The 15275-nt window shown below is 38.6% G+C and overlaps 1 protein-coding gene across 12 annotated transcripts in view; it reads right to left on the reverse strand.

Annotated features, from left to right (window-relative positions):
* The window catches only part of PARD3 (par-3 family cell polarity regulator), a 441459-nt gene that overhangs the window by 165463 nt on the left and 260721 nt on the right, over positions 1-15275 (reverse strand). For all 12 annotated transcript variants that reach the window (XM_021542942.2, XM_021542949.2, XM_021542932.2 and 9 more), the window contains 2 exons: positions 10224-10412; positions 9587-9757 (listed from right to left, as the gene is read on the reverse strand). In XM_021542942.2, the coding sequence (XP_021398617.2) occupies positions 9587-9757; positions 10224-10412 (360 nt within the window). The remainder of the gene's footprint in view (positions 1-9586; positions 9758-10223; positions 10413-15275) is intronic.

Below are 15275 nucleotides of genomic sequence, written 5' to 3' on the forward strand. Positions count from 1 at the left end.
ACAGCTGAACACAACAAGGCCCTTGTCAGGAGCATGGAACAGGAACTCTCATTTGGAATTGCACTGCTGCCACAGTGGTGCAACTTGCTTTCAAATGAAATCATCATACTCCAAAGTTTTGCAGTTAAGAACAAAAGACAAAAACATAAAAGTTGTCATACTTCACCATGATTTTATTTTTCATTTGAGTTCTTTACTCTGTCTTTCCTGACTGCAGAGTAAAGCGGTCTTATGTGCTTCATTCAGCCTGGAAGCTCCTCTAATCTTTTGCTGCAGCATCCAGGCAGAGACACAAAAAACAGAACTGGCAAGACCTGAGGTGCTCTGTACCCCAGCCCTCAAACCCCTGGAGCTGTCAGGTCCCTGCTCACCACAACAGAGGCCAAACTCCCCAGGGCATCACAAAAAAGATGAAGTATGTGGTGGAAGTGATGGACACAGGCTGCTTAGCCACATGCACAGGAAAGAGAAAGGCTGCATATACAGCCTGCCCACCCCAGCTGCTCTCCTTCAGAAGACTGCCTGAGTATCTTCCTAGCCCAATCTTTGCTTGCAGAAGCTGGTCATCCCTTGTTTTCCTACAGCCTGCCTCACAGATTTTTCTAGAGGACAGGAAAAAGTCAAGTTCCCCTTGGTGAGCCCCAGAAAATCAGAGCTCAAGGGAACACAGCACCCATGAGAGGCAAAGAAAATAATTTGGTATCATCTACCTGGATTTAGCAACCCCATCAGCCACAGCTCTGCTGTCAGCACAGCCCCTTGCAAATGAGAAGAATGATTACTTGTTGATTCACAGGTCACTGTGGATGCCCCATGTAGCAGGGCCCAGTTGCCCCTGCAGAGAGATAAGAGACCCCCATACCATGGCCCAATCCTCACACCATCCAGCCTTACTGCTGCCCCTAAAACTCTTGGTTCACCTGAGCTCACCCTGCTGTCCTCTCAGTAATGCTACCAAGGTGCATTGCCAGACCATTAAACCAATTCACCTGAACACTTTGAGCTGAATTCAGCTCTATCAAAAAGTAAACAACTATTAAAAACAGATGTATTTTGTAGAAAATGTAGTATGAACTCAGATATCAAAGCATAAGCTCTTCTAACCAACAAACCTCTTCATATTGAAGCATATAGTTAAATCTTAAAAACAGTGTCCTTACACAAATCCCACAGCATTTATTTCAAACATATCGAACTACAGTGGGGACCAGATAGTCAAAGATACTGAGCATGCTGCAAACTATTTGAAGCCCCTGGAAATGCTTGTTCCAAGTACTGACTGATCTCCAAACAAGCACGAGAGGAGTAGTTCATACTTTCAGGAATTACAAAAACAAGCAACATGTTGGTTGTTTTTTCTTTTTGAAACAGCTGCCCATTATTAATCACTCCACCCGCACTCCCCAGACGACTAAGAAATGTATGCTATGAAAGAGTTTTAAAGAATCTGTTTCAAGGGCTACAAAGCCCTGGGCTTTCTCCCCAGCAGAGGCTTTGAAGTGAGCCCGATGGAGGGACGACTGCCGACACGCGGGCGCTGGCGCGACGCCTGGGGCGCGGGGGCGGAGGGTTGCGAAACGCCGCATTACGGTCAAGGAGACCACGATTGGGAGGTCACAGACTCTGTAAAAATTATTATTTCTGTTCAAAGCCATCATCTGTTTAATATAAATGAGATATTTAATGAAGTTCCAAACTGTAGACTTATCTCTCCCAGTTTGATAAGCACCGGGGAGATTTACTGCATCGGAGGGTCAACACAATTACAATTGGAGGCACGTCAAGCTGCAGGAGAATAATAAACCTGCAGTGCAAGTGAATAAGACTCAATAAGGTTTAAATTGTGAAATGAGGATTTGTTTTATTAGTTTTTTTAAATTGCAGATTACAACTGACAGCTTTACTGAAAAGTAAATTAAACAATATTTGTAGACTCTCTTATGAAGGAATCTAAGGCCCATTTGAAAAAAAATGTTAACTTCTGAAACACTTCACAAAGAAAAGACACAGCAACATTAGACTGCTTGAGAGCTTAAACTCGCACAATAAAAGTATTAAATTATGGTACCCTTTATTTCACTGCCTCTAAATAAGGTGTGAAAATATGCAAGTGCTTTGGGATTTATTCTCCCAGTGGTATATTGATGACTTTATGTAAGAAGTGTCCAGCTTTTAGTGAGCCATATCACACAGTCCTTTGTGTGACAAGCCATCAACTTTCAGACTCATTTGTAGAAAGATCTCAAGAGATTTTCAGAAAGACACTGACAAGAAGATGGTTCAGAAGCAAAGAAATATATAGAAATTCACTCCTGGTAATACAGTAAAGTTCAAGCTAATAAAGAAAGAGTGTTGCATTTATAAGACCATGTTTTGTGAAGTAAATAATATATTTTTATAATTTCCAAGAATAAACCTTTCTCCATTTCTAATTAGCACCTCAAAAGATGGGTTTAAACAAAGGCATTGACAGCCAGCTACACAAACATTTTTCAGAAGATACAATGCCTTTTATAAAAGACCAAAAATTAGACAATGGGTTATCACAAGAAAAACCCAAAACACCTTCTCCTTACATTGTTAACAGAAAGTTTATGCAAGAAAAAAACACAGAATTTGGAAACTGTGTGGTGGGCAAGACAAACAGTCCAACAGACCAAAGCAAGATTGCTTATTCTTCGTGATGCATTTCTAATAAAGAGCTGGACTTACACATTCTAGTTCCTTCTCTTAACCACTCTCAGTGCTATCTGGTATAATTTTATTTGATTGACTGATAAAGAGTGGGTAATGTAAATAAAGTTGTACAAATTCCTAGCTTCATTAAAGGCCTGGCAAGGAAAGAAATCCATGTGGCAACTGACCCCCTATCAACAGCTGCTAGAGCACCCCTTGGTGTGCCAGGTCAGAGTCACAGACCAACTGAGGAGATGTACAGACCAACAGGAGATTATCTAATCCAACCTCCTACCCAAAGCAAGATCTGCAAGAGCAGGTTGCACAGTGCCCTGCCCAGTTGGGTTTTGAATATCTCCAGGATCAGAGACACCTCGACCTCTCAGGGCAAGCTGTGCCAGTGTTGACTTCTAAGAGGGACCTTTTTTTTCTTACGTGTAAAGAAATTTCTTGTATTTTGGTTTGTGCCTGTTGCTTCTTGTCCTGTCACTGGGCAGCCCTGAGAAGAATTTGAATCAGTATTCTTTATTACTACTTTATTACTTTTATTACTTTTTATAAATACTGACTGGTAAAAATCCCCCAGTCTTTCTTCTCTCTAGACTGAAAAGAGTGAGTTCCCTCTCTGGATCCTAGCACTGATCTGTACTAAATGATCATATTTGCAAAAATGCAATAAAACCTCCCATGCTACAGATTGCCTGTAGCTCCTTTTCTATCCAGTCTCTTAAATTAAAAAGAGAAGCAAGATTAATTTTTTTTTTAAATGACCCTTTGTCATTCAGATAAAAACCAGCTGTTTGCTAAAGTACTGTCTGTACTAGCTAGCCCAGCTGCTGCTTATCTAGATGATAAAAGGACAAATAATGCAGTCCCTTTTACTTAAACACCACCATCCATCCTATTTGAAGTTATGTACATAAATATGAAAAAGGTTTATGCACAAGAAGAGTGCCAAATATTCAAAGCATAAACAAACTTTTTTTTTTGTAATGAAACAAGAATCAGACTCCCTTTTTTCTTCAGAAAATAAATTGTCCAAATATAGGAATGCAAGCATTATGGGTACTAAAGAAGATGATATACAAATTTGCTATATATAACATTGCATCCACAATGCTGAAGCTCTTTCTGTCACACAGGATTATTCTCCAGGCTTTCTTTTTCCTTCTTATCTGTGTACTGTGGTTAAAATAAGTTCAAAGTACTACAGTTTCATTTTCCAACATAGATACTTTTAAAATACTACTAGTCTATATTAAGGTATCAATATCAAAGGCATTAAAAAAACTAAGTTTTCATAGGATTTGAATAAATTTTCATTTTCTGGGTTGAAAACTGGCTAAAGAAGTGGACACAAAGATTGATCTTCAGGATGGAGAAAAGCTATAAATTCCCCTAGGAATCAGAGCTGGGAATAGCTTAAGTAGATAAACAACTTTATCAATTAATTGGAGATGGGAATGAACAGGGAAATCACTTGTGTTTGGAGAAGATGCTAAAAACTTTTTGACAGTTAAATTCCAAAAGGTCATCACAAGACTAATCTAGTGAGAAAGCAAAACAAACCTGTCACCTAAATTTCAATGTAGGTAACTCAGTAATGCATGCAGGGGAAAATGATGCTGAATATTTTATACTTGCACACACACTGGAAAAGAAAAGATGCTGTTGTTTCTTTTATAATGAAACCACTCATTTGCAAAGTCTCACTGATCTATTAGTCAATTTATTTCATGAATTATGAGGTCCTTATGCAGTCTGGAATCAGGACTCTGCTTCACAGTTTGCTCCTTTTAAAAGGGAGAAAAAAAATGACCAGACATGCAAGAAGAAATCTGGGGATCCACAAATCATTTGCAAAGCTTCATTTCAGGCAGGTTTGGCAAAATAGTCATTCTACCAAAAAAAAAAAAAAAAAAAAAAAAAAAAAAAAAAAAAAAAGGGAGGTCTAAACAATAAGAACCCTTGAAATTTCTCATTTTGACGAAAATGGTGATGCTCTCTCACTTAATGGCAGACAAGTGCTGCCTGTCTGTGACATGAACAGAGTGCAGACAAGCAATCTGTGTCTCTAAGCTGTCCAGGTTGCAGGACTGAAAAGCACAGGATTCCAAAAGTAACAATTACCTTTATTTTCTTGAATCAGCACATGGAGCCACCAGCTGTGGGATGTGCCTGGCAGTTGTGCCTGAGTGCTGAGCACGTTCTGGCGATGCAGCCACCAGCTGTTTGCCCATAAAGACTAATCACAATAGCATCACTAATTAACAGAAGAATACAGCACAAGGAACTCCATTTCTCCTTAAATGTGAGCAATTAAAAAAATTTCAGCCCTGAGTTAAAGATCTAAAAACCTGATGGCTGCCTCTTCTGAAAATGGGGTGTTAAAAACTGGCCATATGAATATCAAGTGAATATTATTGTTATTCTCTCAATTTTTCCCACTGTTTTCACAGCTTTGGAAATGTGTCTTAAAGAATCTCTCCATGCTTATGTAGGAAACTTGATGAGTTAACACACAAGTCTGGAAGCTGAAAATATACAACAGAATAGAATGTTTAACTTTTTTAAAACAGGGGGCAAGGGAAACTCAAATATAGCCAAATACCAAATTAAATGTTTTTGTTACACTAATCTAACAGTGTCCATCAAATATTCAGTGTGTGATTTTGTCTGGAGTGACTGAGATATTAAACACTGTTTTGCAAGGTTTGTAATAGTGCAGCTTGCAGAATTCTACATTGCTGTACTCTGTATAGACATGATGCAAACAGGAGAAAAACTGAGATGCACAGCTTTGCCTTAGAGTTCATTCATAACTAACACTCCAGGCTTATATCAATATTTACTACAAGACAATTCACTTGAAAACCTGGATGGATTACACATTATCTCCTGTTGAGTCAATGAAAATTCTTTCTACAGGCAAATCTTCAGCAAAACCACAGTAGCACAAAATCTCTTTTTACCTTCTGGGAAGTTTGTAGTCTCTTTTGACTCTACAGTTATAGAAGGGCTGGTCATATAAATTATCTCCTCCCTGTCTCTCTCAAGTCAAGATAATACTCTTATGGTGTTTATGTACATTTACATAGTTACTACAATTGCTCTGATGGCTTAGATTACAACATGAGAACTTGTGAAGCTGTTTGAGAATAATGATGACATGGGAAAGGAGTATCCAAGGTCACTTCACAAAGTTTTGAAATAGTTTCATGTTCAAGAAGCCAAGAAAACTCTCTGACAAAGACAGTGCCTCTGCAGCAGATCAGAAGCAACTGTTCTGTCTCTCTCTACCCAGGACAACAGAGGTTCCGTCACTCACTTCTAGACAGCAAACAAAATACAAAAAGTACACAAAAATCCTAGTCTAAATTGAAACATGCATAAACAACAATCTGCAGAATTGTGCTGTAAAATTAATTCTCCCTCCTCAGCAATTCTGAGGGCTGATTATGAAAATTGACATTAAAACCACCAAAACAGTTCCATACCACCAATTGCCTTAAAAGTTCAATTCAAACTCAGTTTTACAGAAGAAAGAAGCAGACTGACTAGTCTACGCCAAAGAAAGTCAGTTTGACTTTGGCAAATGCAAAACAATTGCTAGACTTGAAGGCAGGGGGAAAAAAGGCTTGGGGTTTTTTGTTCCATTTTGCTGTTATTTTGTTCTGGGGTTTTTTTATCATCCAGATGTTTACCACAATTATTTTTGCACTGGTGTTATCACCCCTTGCACGGATTCCCTTTTGAGACACTTGTGGGTGCTCCGTGGTGTGGCAGGGATTCAGGTAAGACCTGGCCTCGCAGGACTGACCATACCCTGGAACAGAGCAGAGTGAACACTGTTCTTGGTGACACACAAAAGGGAATAACACCAAACCAGTTCCACTTAACTGCAGTTCAGACTAACAAGAAACAAAGCTATGTTTTTGTCTACAAAGTGGGCACACTGAATACAATGTTGATACAATGCTGAATCAACAAAGGAAAGAATCAGTTGAAAAGGATATTTTTATCCTTTTTTATCTGCTGGGTTTTTATGGTGACTTCTTTGAAGAACAAAAAGAGCATAGAAAACACCAGGAAATACTTTCTCAAAAGTTGAACATTTCTTTTTATATTTAATTAAACCAATAAACCCCAATTTCTGAGGAGCTGGGGGCTGTTCAGCCTGGAGTAAAGAAGGCTAAGGAGAGCTTTTTGCTCTCTACAACTGCCTAAAAGGAGGATTTAACCAGGTGAGGGTTGGTGCCTTGCCTTCTCCCAGGTAAAAAGTGATAGGACAAGAGGAAACAGTTACCAGTTGTGCCAGGGAAGATTTAGACTGGATATGTCATGAAAATTATAGTCAAGCTTTGGAACAGGACTCAGCCCAGGGAATGGCTGAGTAGCCATCCCTGCAGGTCTTTCAAACATGTATAGATCTGGCACTTGGCAATATGGTTTAGGAGCGGGCTTGGCAGTGCTGGGTTAATGGTTGGAGTCAATAATCTTCAATCTAAATGATTCTGTGCTTCTATGTCAATAAGCGGTGGGAGTTATTAAGATAAGGTTGTGCCCTTTTTATGCTTTTGCTTCTAATCTGCAAGCTCCTGAATTTGCTGCCAGTCAAATGTCATTTCTTTTTGTGCTCTAATACTAAAAATCTTTCCTGGTGGTTATTACTGGAATGTTCCAAGGAGAAAATTTGTATACCAGCATGTCTAAGCATGCTGAATTACACACAATATAGCCAAGACATGGTCAGCCACTGAGGCAATATTGTCACCAGCCTGTTCTCAGGCCCCATAGCCACTAATGAGGGACTGAGCTGACTGAATACCATACTCATATATGGTACTCCTGCAACATTCAGAAATAACACTATCACAGCTTATCAATGTTACATCAGCTTAGAGCATCTAAAGCTTAAATTGGTCACATTCTTGAAGGAGGATAGAGGGTTTAATTGCAAAATACCAAGAAAAATAACTCTCTTTGCTTTTCATTTCATTGAAGTCTGGGCATTGCAAGACTTCCAGAAAAGTGACTCCTTGCATACGGCCAGCTCAGCAAGTAAACAGCTTTATATCCATGCAAGTCATCCTTTCATCATATTAAAATATGCAAACGGTACTGACATCATATTTCCTTTGGGTAAGTGTGATAAAAGCAATGATTTCTAGGAAAAATTACTTACAAAAGTTACTTTGCAACTTTTTGATTACTACAGCAATAGTGACATATCAATGCTTTCCTAATCATTATAACTAATCTTACCATCTTCTTAAGAAGTTGGGAAAATGCACAAAAAATGTAAAGGAGGCCCAGAAAGACAGGGCATATCATGCCCTTGTGCAGGTACATTTCAGTGTATCTAAATCTGTTTCCACAATCAGTTCTTTTATCTTGAAGCACATATACTGCAGTCAGCTGTGCTGCTTTTGGCACATGATTTCTGCAAAATAAATTGTACTAAATGTCAAGCAGATATAGGGGACCAAGCTGTTCTCGAGTGAGTAAAAATTGTGTTGGATTCAAGGAGAAATGTCTTTGTTTCATCACTGCTGGATTACCTCCCTTGTGTTTACAAATGCTGTCTGGATTAATTCAATTAAGAAGACTTTCACTAGGAGAAAAGGGATCATCTTCTACATAATTTTAAGGGAAAATAAAAACCTAAACACAGAAATAATCTAAAATATCTCACCCTTTTTATGTAGTAGCATGTAGTAGAGTCTGAAATTGGGTAAGAATAAGGAATGGTCTCCAAAGGACAGGCTGAATTAGGGCTAGATAAGGACATCACCACATACAAAAAGGTCAGAATTCCTTCAACACTCAGCAAGACACGCTGTGCATCCAAGCTGGCTTTCAGCAGTGTGCATATATAAACATGCATGTGTACAAAACCTTTGTATAAGCAATTTATTAGGAGAAGCTTAACACTTTAAAAATGCCTAGTGCCTTTTTCAGACATGATTTTATAATACACTATGGGTTAACTTTTTCTGAAGATTAGATTTATGCATTAAAAAGTAAACCATTCTTTTTTCTCCTAGGCAGGAGCAGTGATACTAAACCAATTTGTGCACATCATTTTTGAAGCATGATGATCAAGAAATAACATTCCTGATAAGGCCTTAGTATATTAGCAAGAATGAAAAAATTGACTTTTAGATTTCTAAAGAGATGCTTTTCTGACATGCCATGCAGCTGTATCCTATTTAACTCAGCTCTTTCTCCAATTTGCTCTGAAATCTAATTCAGTCCTCCCCAACATCTACAGTCCTTCTCATTATATGTCCATATATTCCTAGTATATAGCATTACTTAGAAGATAAGCTATTAGAAATCATGAATATATTTCAAAACACCAACACATAAACATTGCACTAGAGCAGACATAATCATCAGAAGAATCACCACTTTACCTTGAATTCAGTAGTTCAACCTCACCCACAATTAAAGCCAAGACAAAGTTTTGTAGAATCTATACATGAAACTTTTGTTTAGATAAAATATAATAATGAAATGCAAGAGCATTACTCTTACTTAAAAAAACTGGAAGTGACAAAGAAACAAGTCAGTTAACACAAAGTCTATAAATGAAAGATCTAATAGACCTCCATAAAAAACTCCGCTGAACAAAAATCACGTAAACAGTGAGATCCAATTACAAAATCAATATAGTTTTATTCAGTGTTTCCTGTTTTTCATTGACAAAAATACTCGAAAGAAAAACTTTATTGATCAGTAATAATGTTAGCATGTCTAACACTGAAATTCAGATCATTCTGTCGTTCTCTCTTTCTTTAGCTTCTCAGATATTATTTTTCAAGTCCCAGAGGAAACATGACATCTCCTGTAAACACAAATACCTCAGAAGTGAAAACTGCCAATCCCAGTATCAAAAGCTTATTACCTCATTGCATTTACTTATTCGTCTCGCCACAATAAGCTGAATCATTCCTCGTTTGTTTCCTTCGGTGGACATGGACCTCCTTAAGGTTTCCATAGCATCTTGATTTGTTTTGCCCAATAATGATTCTCCATTAACTGCTATTAGTTGATCATTCACTCGAAGCCTGCCATCCTGGAAAAGTAAAAATTATAGATAGTTACATAAAACACACACAAAGGAAGCTTTGTCTACTGGAGAGAATAAAAAAAACGAAATCAAAAGAAAAATATTCAACCAATTATACTTAGTCCTAAGGGTTTATGGCGAAATGAACACTGAAATAATAGCTTCCATTGCAGCCACTATAGGAAATGTCTATTCCAATTACAGATTTGCACTGAAGGCTATTATCATAATCTGTTTGCTCAAATAGCATACTAATGGAACTGTACCAGAGACGGCACCTTCCTTCCCAAATCTGTTAGCGCTGCTTAAATCCTGGAATGTGCAAGCATGTGAGTAGAAATCTAAATGTTATTTCTGATAGTATAATTGGTGAACACTAGAGATGTCACTCTTCTTCAACCTATGGATATTTTCAAAATAACTTATTAAGGAAAACTGAGGAAGACCGAAGTACACAGAAATACCCTCTTACCTTGGATGCTGCTCCACCATTAATAATGGACTTGACGAAGATTCCTAAATCGGCATGGTTTTCTTTTGACCGGTTACCTTTGACACTCACGCCAAGCCCAGCTGACCCAGAGTCATTCAGTGGAACTTCAAAAGTGAGGAATTCCCTGGTGCCATCAGGTGTGAGGACAAGCTCCTCTTCTTCAGCTTTCTGTTAGAGAGATTAGCATGGCATTATAGAATAGCATTTCTCTGGGAATTCTCTTCTCCCTATAGCTATTAGCATTCAAAACTCTCTGCTTTTTACTACAATGCCACAATATTTTCCACAGTAATTATGTGAAGAAATGTGCAGAAATAGTGTATTTTCAATCACCTCCAGTTGACGCCTAGGTTCAGAAATATCTTAAATTTGTGCCTAAGTGCTTCTCTCTCTAGTAAAGTAATTGTATCACATGTCATTACTGAATCTGCCATCAATACTAACTCACACATAAGCTGCTATTTCACTAGCCTAAAGAGAGCTTTATCAGAAATATTTTCCTACTTGCAAACCTACAGAATTTTTAAAGTACTATCATCATCTATGGAGCTTTGCAGTCTTAGAGAGAAACTAAGTGAAACAAAATTAAATTCAAAAATTACTTCACCTCATTTTATATAAAATTATCTGTGTTAGGAGAAACCAGAAAACTATACAGCTGAGATCTGCAACAGCACATCTCTCTGCTATTGCCAGGTTTATAATCAAATCCAGCTCTGAGTGCAAATATTCCTGATTTTCCCAGCTCCTCCCTTCACCTCTGCCCTCTTACCCACCTCTCTGGATCTTTGCTGTCCTCAATACCCAGTCCTAGCCTGGATGGGAAAATCCCAGGTTTTAAGCACCCCAAATTACAGTCACAGCCTGCCACAGCCACCAGCAAGGAGCTGTTCAGTGACACCTTTCCATGCATACAAAAGCCATACAAGCACAAGTGACCTGCCTCACGCTTCACCTCCTGCTGGATCAGGGTGGCAACAGGCTGGGACCAGAGACCTTGCAGTGTCCCCACAAAGCAGTGACACTCTTGGGGCAGCAGCATGAGCACAACACCCAGGAATGAAAAAGCCCATGCCCTGAGGAGCAGTGCTCATGTCCAAGAGACTTCTGCCAGAGGGAATGGGAGGGACAGGCTGTTCACCAGCCCTATCTCCTACAGCAGGTGCTGTTCACTTGTTTCTGATCCACTTTCAAATCTAACAAAGCAGTTATAACCACTTTTGGTTAAAACTTTACCAATTAAAGAAAAAAGTCATGCCCTTAAAGGCAATTCTCTGCTTGTGAACTCAACTGTGCTAGGGATTTTTCACCCACATAAAGGAGAAAGAGAACATACAGCAGAAGGTGCAAACTAATGTCCAGCATCAGCAGTTCTTCTCTGGAAGAATTAATTTGGCCAAATTTTCATAATCTCAGCAACATGTCACCTCTGCTTCTGACACTGATTTTATACCAACTTTCCCCACATCACTGATCTGCTTGCAAAGCTCACTCATATGAGTGAGAAGACGTATGAGAGAAGTTAACACGTGCCTGCTGAGCTGTCCCTGTTCCTTAAGATTTCAGGAAATGCTAACACAGCCCATGGCAAAGATAGATGTGAAAGCCATGTGGAGTACAGCAGACTGAGATGATCAATTTGGGCATAAGCATGCTAGTTGTGTCACCACTGACCTAGAAATGCAGTGCAAAAATGTCACATGGGAAGGCAGTCAGACTGCTGAGAGAGCCGCAACAGCTGAGGGAAGAAAAACAGGAACTCTATCTTTTCCCACTTGGTTAAAAGCGTGAACCTTCATGTGTTCACCAGCCCTTCCCTTTACACTAGACTCCTTTTGCTTATAACTAAGCACAATGGTTCATCAAAAAAAAAAAAAAAAAAAAAAAAAAAAAAAAAAAAAAACAAACAAACCAATAAAGTCCCAAAAAATGAAAAAAATGAACACCTATCAACGTGCCAATGCTAGGGAGGCTTGCTTGTGAATCCCACTATTCAAACATATATCTTTGCCACACAAAACAGAGCGACCAATGCTACCTGTGAGGAATGGAAAGGTGCATTGTGACCACTGAAAAACACTTTATCTAAAAGGTGTTTCCCAAATTATGGGAAAATTACCACCCTAATTTTTCTGCTTGGCTCACAGAAGCATTCGATTCAGCATACATGTGAATCCACATTTTGTCGAGCGGCTGCAGAATAAAACAATCTGAGACAGATGCACATTATGTTATAGTTTCTGTAACACTGATCATTTTCATATTCATTAATAAATAGTAGCAGGAATAAATCTTGTGAGCCAAAAGAGAGGTAAAGCCAAGGTAGGATGTATGGCTTATCCAGGAAAGCAGATATGCTTATTGAATTTTTCTTTATTACTGTTAACATAAATTTAGAATCAATTTCCCTCTTCCTCCAGTATTTTCTAATCTTAGAACAATCCACCAAAACTTCAGACAAAGCAGTCTCCCAGACCTGTCAGGTGTATTTCTATATGACAAAGGGTCAGTTGGAGTGAGCAGCTCACAAGAATCCCCAAAGACGTGGCTAATGGCCTCTACCCTACTTCTCTTCAGTGAGACCAAAGAGCTGCATTATCAGTTCAGTGCTGGTTTAATGTGAGGCTTGTGCTTGCTTGTTTCCTGCAATCTTGAATAAGAAAACAAAGCAATATTAGGCTACAGACGCCTGAGTGTGCAGCTGAAATGTGAGGCCAATACCTGGAACAAACTACACTGTAGCAGCCGTACATGAGCAAGTAGATCATGCTCATGAAAAAATGAGAAACAGCAGCCTCAGCACTGGATAAGAAGTGCTGAAAGCATGAGAAAATTGCTCAAATCACTTAAGGAAGAAAATTTCCATTACTAGGCTATGGCTAAATTTCTTGAGGGACTTCATAGGGTATCTACAGTTTTTCCCACCTAAGAACACTTTACCAGCATATCTGTATCTGGAATTTTAGGGACATAAGAAGCCTTTTGCCCTTCAGACTCTGTGTGACACCTGCCAGTATCATATGCTTGAATGTAGAGTAAGAAAACAAAAAAAAGTAGAACAAATGTGAAAAATGTGGCTTTCAATAAAAACTTAACTATTAACTTTCAAGAGCTATGGATATGAAAGTAGCTAATTTAACATTTGTGCCACATCAAAGAAGGTCTTACTATGTATGATATATTGAATGTAACTTCATACCACAAACCTTGGAGCAGTACCATATAGTGACATGGAACCTCTAAGCATGTCATAAAGGAGCCAGTCACGGAGAATGACTGTGAGCAGGAAGATTTTTAGCCTGCTACCATAATATTTTGAACCAAAGTTGTAAAGATGAAAACAAAACAAAACAAAAAAAAACCCAGCAAAATCTCATAATGACTGAATCCTTTGTTCTCCAAAGCCCTTTAGAGTACAGAAACATTACATGTACAGCCTTTCTCCCCAATCAATATAAAAACAGCTATTATAAAAAAGTAAAATTTGCACTGAAATTAAATATTTAAATGTAACAAATCGTAGAAATCCCCTAATATGTCCAAGAGACAGCATTAAAATGTACAAAAAATCTAAAATGCAGCATTAAAAATTTCAGCCGAGAACACATCACTTCTTAATTGCAGTAGCTTCCATTTGATCTTGATACTCTCTAAATTAACAGCTTCGCTATGTCAATCAAACACCTCAATGCTATTTTCATGATTAGTTGATCTGTAGGAGAAATTTATCCCGTCATGTATTTTGACAGGCCAGGAGTAAACATGCAAGCAAAATTATGTACTGTGAACCCTGAACAACAAAATTCAACTCCCTTAAGATTTTTCACACACTGTGTCCAAAACAATTAACAGCAGAACAATATTCTGTTCAGACAGAGGCTGCTGAGGAAAAGGTCATCTGAAATGACTTCAGTTGGATGAATGAAGCTGCTCAAGTATGTAATCTATAATAAAAATTTGATCGGTGATAAAATATGTAGGCGACTTTTTTGGCTTCAAAATCATATTTAGCATCAATTTATGCTAAACAACATTTGAGATAAGTTTTTCACTTTTTATATACAACATAAATATATTGTAAATTGAAAGATAAAATTCCTGACTAGGGCAAACTTACGGCAGTGTTTTGATATATACAGAGATTTTAAAAAGCCATAAGATAAATGCTGGGGGGGGAATTGTTTTTCTCTTCCACATAACATTCTCTTCTATGTAAGTTCTGATCTCATCATAAAATCAGATTTAATTTTATAAACAACATTAAAATAGATTTCAACAGTTAGAGTGCCATTAGTTTTCTCATTATACTCCTAACAGCATCTCCTCTTTATCATTGTATCACAGAATTACAGAATATGTTGACTTGGAAGGGACCTCAAAGATCATCAAGTCAAACTCCTGGCCCAGGACACCCCAAGAGTCACACCCTGTGCCTGACGGCATTGTCCAAATGCTTCTGGAACTCTGTCAGGCTGGTGCTGTGATAACTTCTCTGGAGACCCTAAACCTCCCTTGACACAACTTAAGGCCATTCCCTTAGGTCCTGTCACAGATCACCACAGAGAAGAGATCAGTGTCTGCCTCTCCTCTTCTCCTCAGGAGGATGTTGAAGACCACAATGAGGTCTCCCCTTGGTCTCCTTTTCTCCAGGCTGAACAGACAAAGTGACCTCAGCTGCTTCTCACACAGCTTTCCCTCAAGGCCCTTCACTATTCTTGTTGCTCTCCTTAGGACACTCTCTAATAGCTTCAGAACTTTCTTATCCTGCAGTGCCCAGAACTTCACACAATTTCCAAGGTGAGGCCACACCAGTGAGGAGCAGAACGAGACAATCACCTCTCTCGACCAGCTGGGGGTTCATGTTTTACACACTATTGCTTGGGACTTCCTCCCTCTGCAGGACCTCATCAGGGTTCAGCTGGTGAGTAAGCAGCATGAGATGGGTGAAAACAGAAACTGAACAGCAAAGAAAACCTTCCTCCCACCTAACAGGGGAAGCAATTTTCAGTCAAGTTAGGACAGGTTTCCTAA

Source organism: Lonchura striata, chromosome 1, assembly GCF_046129695.1.
Source record: "Lonchura striata isolate bLonStr1 chromosome 1, bLonStr1.mat, whole genome shotgun sequence".
In the NCBI taxonomy this organism is placed as follows: domain Eukaryota; kingdom Metazoa; phylum Chordata; class Aves; order Passeriformes; family Estrildidae; genus Lonchura; species Lonchura striata.